Genomic DNA, 8,844 nt, shown 5'->3' with positions numbered 1-8,844 from the left:
TAAAATTAACTGAATAACAGATTCATTATTGAAAGTTTCAGCCAAAATTACAACTTATGAACTACTGAAAGTTCACACAAAAGTAGTTCCTTATTCAAACAAGAGAGCAAAAGCCAACAAGCTCATCTTTTTATTTCTTCTACATAATTACACAACAGACAGCAAGTAGACTTTTAGGTTTATGGTTCTGTACCTGCAAAATTTCGTTAGGGTGAGCTTAAAACGCTCAGTAGGGACATATACCTTCATTACTAAAATAATAAAGTATAATTAAGATAGCAGAATTAAAACCAAAATCAGAATGGTGCATAAGTATGCAATGCAAATGCCTTAATTATACCCGTTAATCCACATAACTAAACACCCAGACCTTGTACGTCCCATTCCATACCTATACCACTTGATCCCGAGTGTTTAAATATATGAACTAACCCCCATCCCTAAACATCCCCGAACTCCCCTTTTGTTAGTCATCTTGCCTAAACTCTTCGTCTCCAGTCCCGAATTACCCTTAAAGAATCTGTGCACTGTGGGCTCGCCTGAGACCTGGTACCTACTAAGAGTTTGGCTCAACTACACAAAACTAATAGTCACCACCTTAGATTCCCGAAATTCTTTCCGACAATCCCACTTTACTCCCACATCATCAACCCAAATTTCATTTCGAACATTCATTATACTCAATTACCCAATAGAAACATGCATATCAAACTTGTATATGTACTTAAGTAAGAAATAATTAAATTCATATATATATAGAAGGTTTCCCAGAACCCCCTACCTTGAATTCGATTAATTTTGCTTCTCTGAAGAACCTAATCAGAATGCAAAAATACAACCAAAAACATAAACACAAGTAACACATATTAGAAACCAAACTAAGTGTTCAACCACAAAATTGATATTATCTAACAAAAGTACATAAATTCTGGAATCTTATAACTCAGATAATGTCACTCAAATCAAGTAAAGAGAACTAGAAAGGAATCTGGAAAAGAAATTAGGTGTGCTAAAAACAGAACTTTGCATCTTCACAAAATCTGCAGAAAAACAGCACTATTGAACCAAGTTTAGACTCATTTTTGAACATTCAAAACTAAACCAAATCGTGTAATATTACATGGGTTTTGAAGTTCGTGTTATGTACTTTAAAAGCATATAAAGTTTGTACAAAACGGAGCTCTAAATTGGAAGTTATGCTAAAAGAAAAATGGAGTCTTGAAACTGGAAATCCAGTTTTCTGCTGCTGTTTGGCAGCTCGCGACCCAAATTTAAATAAGGTTTTGATCAACCAAAACTCAACGGAACTGGAACTGAGTGAAAACAATTGGGTTACAATCATGGACATATATATTTTCAACACAATAAAAGTTTTCTCCAAAGGAGCACATAAAGACCTATGAATTAAGAGCAAAATAAGACCACTAGAAACTTGAGTTTTCTCTGAAATTTTCTGCAACTTACATAACAGTACACTTCCAATTCATAAAACCCAAAATATTTCCAAGTAATCCAGAAATCATGTATACAACACCCAAATATAACATGACTCAACATCAACAAGAAATTGACTTTTTAAACCAAACCCTTGATCAAGAAATTTGATCTACACACCCAATCCGAATTACCCAACTCTAATTCAAGTTCAGATTAGTTCATTGTACAGTAGAAAACCCTAATTAAAACTAAGAATTCCAAATATATCTCATGGCAGTTTCAATTCAACTAAGGAAATTAAATTCGAAAAATCTAAATAATCAAGGAACAAGAAGTTTACCCTTCAAATCTCTGAATCCTTCCTTCACAATCACGTTCTCTAACTCTCAATTTCTCTACCCCTTTTTCGATTTTTGATGATTTCCCACTTCTCTGCAACCCCTTTTATAGTTTCTCTAATCCTACTCACTCCTATCAGAGTCCTGATAAAAAACTAGCTTCCTAGGTCATCCACCTCCTGCTTATAGACCTCTTTGTCTCTTCTCAGTTCATCCTCTGCTGAACACACTCCTTGGTGCAATAGGAGATGAACAACTCTCTATGACACACTCCTTTGATCAATCAAAGGTCGACCTATCACAAGGTGTCCTAATCTCTATCCGATTTTTGGTATGAAGAAAGAAGATTTTTTTCCTAAAGATATTGACACGCCCCGATCCCGATATCATCGGGACATCAGGATGGTCACGTGCTGGCCGACACCCAAGGGTGACGAAAGCCATTTATTGAGTGCAAATACTAAAAATAAGGAATAATTAAGACTTATAACTATAAAAGAATAATGAATATGTATTTAAGGAACGTGTTCAGAGCATACGGCTAACTAGAATACTAAAAGAAATAATATAAAATTGAATGAATAAAAGAATGGGTCATACACCAAGAAGACTCGAAAATGCCGATGCGGAAGTGCCTGGATGCCGGGGTTGTATGCCTCGATTCTAAGTCCTGAAGGGGGCGCAAAACAAACATGAGTGGACCAAGTTGGTATATATATAATAAAACAGTTATCAACGTACTAACCCCCAGGTTTATGAAAACACATATATAATGATAAACATAGGTTTTCCGAAACCTAGCATGATGTGCAGTATCTCAAATCATAACTCATATTTAATAATCACTAGTGAATTGTCCGATAACCTGCAGGCCCCATGCCAGCTCCCCGTCTCTGAGCAGACAGTCAGAGGAATATACACTACAGGCCCCATGCCGGCTCCCCGTCCCTGTGCTAAATAGCCAGAGGAAACACACTCCAGGCCCTATGCCAACACCAAACCGTCGCCCGGGACGGACCGGAATCTATCCCTACGTCCCGTAGCGGAAAGGACCACTAGGTAAGTACAAAACCACTGAACATATATATATTGAAAAACAACTTCATAGTATAAAGTCATCCATCATCTATACTATAAAGAGGTGTTCGAAACATGTTCTAAATATCATATCGTCATCCATCGGATATTCTATAAGAACATGGGTTATAGGAAAAATAGTAATAATTCAAACTAGCCTTAGTAAGCATGTTATCTCAAAACGTTTCATGAAACGTAATCATTAAATCATGTCTTTCATGTATGCATTTCTACTATTAAAACATGCATTTTAGAAGGGGTCCACTCACAGTACTTAGCCGCCGAAGAGCCACGCAAACTAACGAACAAGAAAACGTCACCAATAATTGCCCCTAAGCACATAAATGGTCCAATTAATAAAACTCTATTTTAACAATTGAATTTGGGAAAACAGACGTTGGAAACGGATTCATAACGTCGAATTACCCTAAGAAGGGTCCCGAACGAAAACCCGAAAAGTCAATCCTAAAGTCAACGTTGACCGGAGGTCAACGGTCAAATTAGGTCAAACGGGTTTTAGGCTTGAAATCCGGATTAGGGTTTAGGTTAAATAGGGTTAGGACCTATTGGGTTTTGAACTAAATAAAATAAGGGAATTGGGTTGGATGGGTTAGGCCTTAATAGATTTTAGGAACCTAGGGTTTTTGGGTTAAAAGGGTTTAGGATGGAAAAATTGGGGTTTGGGCTTTAGCCCAAACACACACACACACATGCATGGCATGCATGTGCATGCATAAACACACACACACACATGCACGGGTAAACACACACACACACAAGGCACAAGGCCTTAAGGCCTCACTAGGGCAGGGCTTTAAGCCCCTTTAAATCAAAACCGGCCCAAGGCCTTTGGGGTTTTAAAACAAAAAGAATAAAAACAAAAACTGAAAGGGAAAGGGTTTTGGGCTAAAACAAACGGGCTTAAGGCCCAAGGGAAAGGGAAAGGGAAGGCCGGATGGCCTTGGTTTGTCGAGAGGGAAGGCCGGAAATTCGGCCGGAAAACTACCCCACTTTAAACGGCCATAACTTTGTCACTACTCAACGAAATCAAGCGAGACAAAAATGAAAGTTGTAGCCCTGGAAGAGATGAAGAGAATGATACCTCACACGACGTCTAACTCGCCGTAATTTGGCCGTAAATTGCCTCGAAAACCTAGGAGGTCGCCGGAAACTGGTTAAGATTTCAAATGAGTATAACGTCTTCAATACTCAATGAAATTGAGTGAAACAAAAAGGAAAGTTATAGTACTCGACGAGACGAAGAGATTGATACCTTGCACGTCGGCCAACTCGCCGTGGGTTGGCCGGAAATTCTCTCGAAAGTCGCCGGAGATGGGTGTGCCTACACCCGAGTTCGTTTTCGTCCTAAAACCTCCAAAGATCACGAATAAAACTCAGTTAAAACCCACTCCAGTAGATTATAGGACGAAAAAGGGAAGGTTTGGAGCTTACCTCACCGGAAAAATATAAAAGTTCACCGGAGTTCCTTTTTCCGGTTTTCCTGGGGTTGCAGCACGGGACAGAGGGAGAGAGAAGAACGAGATGGTGATGGACTTCCTCGCGCGGGGAGATGGGTGCGTGCATGCGTGCTGCTGCGGTGCAGAGAAGAGGGAGAGAAGAGATACGAGAGAGAGCCGAGAGGGAGAGAGACAGGACAGACAAGAAACAGAAAAGAAGAAGAAAGAAAAAGGGAGTTCACGGGGGGGGGGGACAGAGAGAGAAGAGAGAAGAATGAAGGGGGTGCTGCCACGTGGCAGCTTGAGGGAGAAAGAATCCAATGTTAAATTTTCAGATTGGGTAGATAAAATGGGACCAAATTGATATATTTAAAATGTTTTGGGGTAATTACATACATATATTTTTATAAATAGGGGGTGGGTGTTACAGATATGGAAGCCACCTCCTCCCAGCTTCCTTGTTTCCATTGCTCTGAAAGGAAGAGTATGGAAGGATGGTATTTTCCTTTCTTTTGTAGAATAATATTTTATTATTATTATAATTTTTTTTTTTTTTAACAATAATAGGAAATCTCATAAATAAAAAAGTATATTATTAAAAGCTATTAAACAAATAAACACTAAGTAGACTAAAATTTTGTATAAAAACAATTATAATCACACTTCACTCTTAATTTAAACGAGGGATATTACAAAAACACACCAGAACCATCGTCAAAAAAAGAGGTAATAGTCTTAATGTTAAACATTTCTAGGAAATAGAATGATTGTTTTGCCACTTTTTTAGAAAACTGTTATATTTTGAATCCGTAACTATCTCTGGAAGAACTAACACTGTCTTTGGAAAAAAAGAACCAAAACATAGCTATTTCTAGAAAACCCAAAACATAACAATGTTTCTGGAAAAAAATCAGATACAGTGTTTATTTTGTATGTGTACAAACAAACACTGTATCTGGAAAATAAAAAAACCGAAATATAACATTGTTTCTGGAAAACAAAAAAATATCTCTATTTTTGGAAGAAAAAAAATCGCATACAAAGTTTGTTTTTTCCTTTATTTCGATATTTGTGTACAAACAAACACTATATCTGGATAAAAAGAACAAAAAAATAATATTGTATATGAAAATAATGAACTAAAACCTAGCACCGAATCAAAAAAATCCAACCAAAAACATATAATGGATCCAGAAACAATGTGACTGTTTGCTACTTTTCTAGACACAATGTCCATTATTATGATTTGGATCCAGAAACAGTGTGATTGTTTGCTACTTTTGCAGACACAATTTGCTTTATTTTGATTTGAATCCAGAAACAGTTTGATTTGTGTAAATACTTGACATTTGACTATCTGTTTTCTTCAATCCATATTTTGCTTGTTCTTCTTAAACAGTTAATTATAATTCCTAAACTCTGTTCATTTTTACAAATACAGGTCACCAATAAAATCATAATGAAGATTTTTCCACACAAAACAACAATGAAGAAGAAGAAGAAAACTCCAGTGGATAAGAAGAAAACTCCATGTTCATCTGAGAAGAAGAGAAGATATCGGAGTACTTATCTCCAATATCGGTGCAATATGACCGGGTTTTTAGAGACAATGGAAACATACAAGCCAATGCTTGAAGAACGCAAAGATGTTTGCGAACAGTTGGAAAAGACACCGTTCTGGAGTCTTATTAAACTATACATGGATCACTTCCTTGTTGTCACCAAAAGGAAGAAGAAGTCTGATACGGACTTAGTTAAGGTTATTAAATGCTAAGATCCCAAAGAGTAAAAGTTCACATTTGGAGATCATGATGCAAGAGGGATAACACCTAATGATGTTGCCTTAATCTTTGGACTAAACAATGATGGAGTAGAACTGCCAAACATCGAAAAATCTTCCAAATCTGGTAAAGAGGACAAATTCATCAAGAAGTACTTTCATAATGTTGAACAAGTGAAAAAAAAAAACCACATTCTTCAAGCATATCAAAAATCACTCGTTGACGGAACTCCTGAAGGTGCAAGAGATACGGCTTCCATCATATGTGTACATCTCATCCAGTCACTATTGTTTCCAAACTCTGGCTCCTACATCACATGGAGCTTCCTGCAAATTTGTGGAAAGTTAGACGAAATCAGCAAATATAATTGGGCCAAGGGTGTAAGAGACTACCTCTTCAAAATGATAGACAAATAAAAAACCAAGAAGAGGAAAGGAGGAGATGAATCAACAACCAGTGGTTGTACCGTTCTTATTTTGGTAAGAATATAAGAATTATAGCTTTAAAAGTATGAAATTTTTGTTATTATTCTCAAACCGTAACTATTCTCACTTTTCTTAATTTGTACAGTATTGGATACGCCTTAAATCAAACATTGTTGAGACAATTAAAGGCCAAGAAAACATGGTCCCCGCGATAGGAAAATGGGACACAACAATGATACACTAAGCAATCAGAGATATCAAAGTTGAAGATATTGAGGTAATAACCAATATCAAAATCATTTTTACATAATGTTTAGATTTTACATTTCTAGAGACAATTCAATTTTCAAAAAACTATAAACAACCCTAATGTGTGACTGTGTGCAAATTGCCGGTGCGATTCTTCCTACTAAAAAAAGGAGAGAACTATTCCAAAAATGGCAAAACAAAGACAACGAAAAAGAAAAGAAAAAAGACAAGTGCTCAAAAACATGACCAAGGTGAAGATATTGAGGTAATGACCAATAAACAGAAATAGTAACTTATAATCCAAAAACTTTGATATATGCATACTTTCTTGCACTATAAATTTCAGAAACAGTGACTTATAATCCATAAACAATTGCTTATAATCCAGAAACAGTAACTTATAATCCAAAAACTTTGATATCTGCATACTATCTTGTACTATAAATTCTAGAAACAACGACTCATAATCCAGAAACAGTAACTTGTAATCCAGAAATAGTGTTTCTTCCTTACTTTCTAGCACCATAAAATCTAGAAATAGTTGTTTTACAGTCCATAAACTGTTCAATTAGAATTCATTTGGAAAATCCATAAACAGGAGCACACTAATAATTTGAATTAATAAAATAATACTTGTGTAACTATGTGCAGATTGCTGATCCTACTACTGAGAAAGTAGAGAATTCTTCCAGAAAGGCCAAAGAAAAGAATGTGACAAGGAAAAGAAAGAGGATTGCTGCTGCAAAAGATGTGATGGAACCTGATGAAATAAGTAAAACAGATGAAGCACATCAGTGCAGCACCTTTGATAAGCCCAACAACAGTTTCACAAGTTGTACAATCAAGAATTTCTAAAGCTCGATCTAGATTATCAAATTCACATCCATGATATTGACACAACAATAACCCATGAGATGTGCAACCAATTTCAAAAATGTAAGGGCATGGAACAAAAGAGGTATATGGGCTCAAGCATATCATGATGCATTCAATTGACAATCTGCAAACAGCTTCTGTAGTTTTTGGTCAAACAACCGGAAAACTCAAAAGAGACATTAAAAAGCTTCAAGAAGAAAAAGAGTTGAACAAGAAGAAAATCAGTGATATGGATGCTGAAATCCAGCAGTTGCAGTTGAAGAACATTGAAGCTTCAGAAAAAATGAATCTACTTCTCAATGCCATTGGAATCCTAAAGAATAAGCTACAAGAAAATCAAACAAAAGTTCCAAAATTTCCAATTGATGATCAAATGGAGAGTCGAGAAGAAGCCTCTAAAGATCAAATGAAAGATGTTCAAATAGAGGCTGAAACTGAGGATGTCGAAATTGCCAAACAATCAGAAGTGATTACTGGAAAAGACCAAGTTCAAGTTCCAATTGATGTTCAAATGGATAGTCAATATGTTGAAGCAGATGTTCAAATAGAGGCTAAAACTGAGGATGTCGAAATTGCCAAACAACCAGAAGCAATCACTAGAAAATACCAAGTTCAATTTCCAATTAATGTTCAAATGGACAGTCAGTATGTTGAAGCAGCCAACCGAGAAGATACCTCTAACATGGCTACTCCAGAAGGCAATGATACTAAAGATGGACAAGAAGAAAATGCCGAAGAAAAAAAGCGGACAAAAACTTTGGTCAGAAATATTCGAACTAGGGACGAGCGTAAAGCACACGTTCTTCCGAAGTTTGACTATGTCCTCGTTCAGAGAAACCCAAAAAAGAAGGCCAAGTGCATATATGCTGTTAGTGACAATGAAAGCCCTTCCATTGTTATATCACAGCCGTAGCATAATTTGGAACCAATTATTGAAAAAGAGAAGGAGACGCAGATACTTGAAGAACAAGAAACTGAAAAGAAGAAGCCAGTGGTCGAAACTCAAAAGAATAAGCCAATGGTTGAAACTCAAAAGAATAAGAAAGTGCTTGACAAAGAAAATGTGAAGCCAATTGTAGACAAAACAAAGGAGAAACCAAAAGTGGTAAAAGCAAAGCCGATTGCAAAAGAAACAAAAAAGGAAGCCCACAAATGGCTCAAAGACTAATAAAGAAAGTTACCTCCTTGCGACAACAAACGCTTA

General features: G+C 36.4%; 1 protein-coding gene, 1 long non-coding RNA gene and 1 pseudogene across 8 annotated transcripts; 1 reads left to right on the top strand and 2 right to left on the bottom strand.

The window, feature by feature from the left end:
* On the bottom strand, nt 1-2,130 carry LOC126601974 (uncharacterized). The gene is made up of 3 exons (XR_007615910.1): nt 1,778-2,130; nt 782-815; nt 1-193 (listed from the first exon to the last, which is right to left on the bottom strand). It is a non-coding gene; the product is annotated as an uncharacterized LOC126601974 (long non-coding RNA).
* A 136-nt stretch (nt 2,131-2,266) lies between these two features.
* Nucleotides 2,267-4,438, bottom strand: LOC126601973 (uncharacterized). 7 transcript variants are annotated; one of them, XR_007615908.1, is made up of 5 exons: nt 4,305-4,438; nt 4,126-4,217; nt 3,955-4,023; nt 3,122-3,184; nt 2,267-2,445 (listed from the first exon to the last, which is right to left on the bottom strand). XR_007615908.1 is itself a non-coding variant. In XM_050268741.1 (4 exons), exons 1-4 carry the CDS (start codon nt 4,434-4,436, stop codon nt 2,439-2,441), a joined length of 324 nt encoding a protein of 107 aa, XP_050124698.1. In that variant the 5' UTR covers nt 4,437-4,438; the 3' UTR covers nt 2,267-2,438. The 7 variants fall into 7 exon arrangements, 5 of the variants coding, with proteins under 5 accessions (XP_050124698.1, XP_050124701.1, XP_050124697.1 ...); XR_007615909.1 differs by having other exon boundaries at nt 3,955-4,005; XM_050268741.1 differs by lacking the exon at nt 3,122-3,184 and having other exon boundaries at nt 4,102-4,217.
* Nucleotides 4,439-5,795: 1,357 nt separating this feature from the next.
* Nucleotides 5,796-8,553, top strand: LOC126602968 (uncharacterized; annotated as a pseudogene).
* The last annotated feature ends 291 nt before the right edge of the window (nt 8,554-8,844 follow it).

The sequence above is a fragment of the Malus sylvestris genome, chromosome 15 (assembly GCF_916048215.2).
Source record: "Malus sylvestris chromosome 15, drMalSylv7.2, whole genome shotgun sequence".
NCBI lineage: Eukaryota > Viridiplantae > Streptophyta > Magnoliopsida > Rosales > Rosaceae > Malus > Malus sylvestris.
Note: the sequence above shows the minus strand (reverse complement) of the source record. Positions and strands in the feature narration are given on the sequence as shown.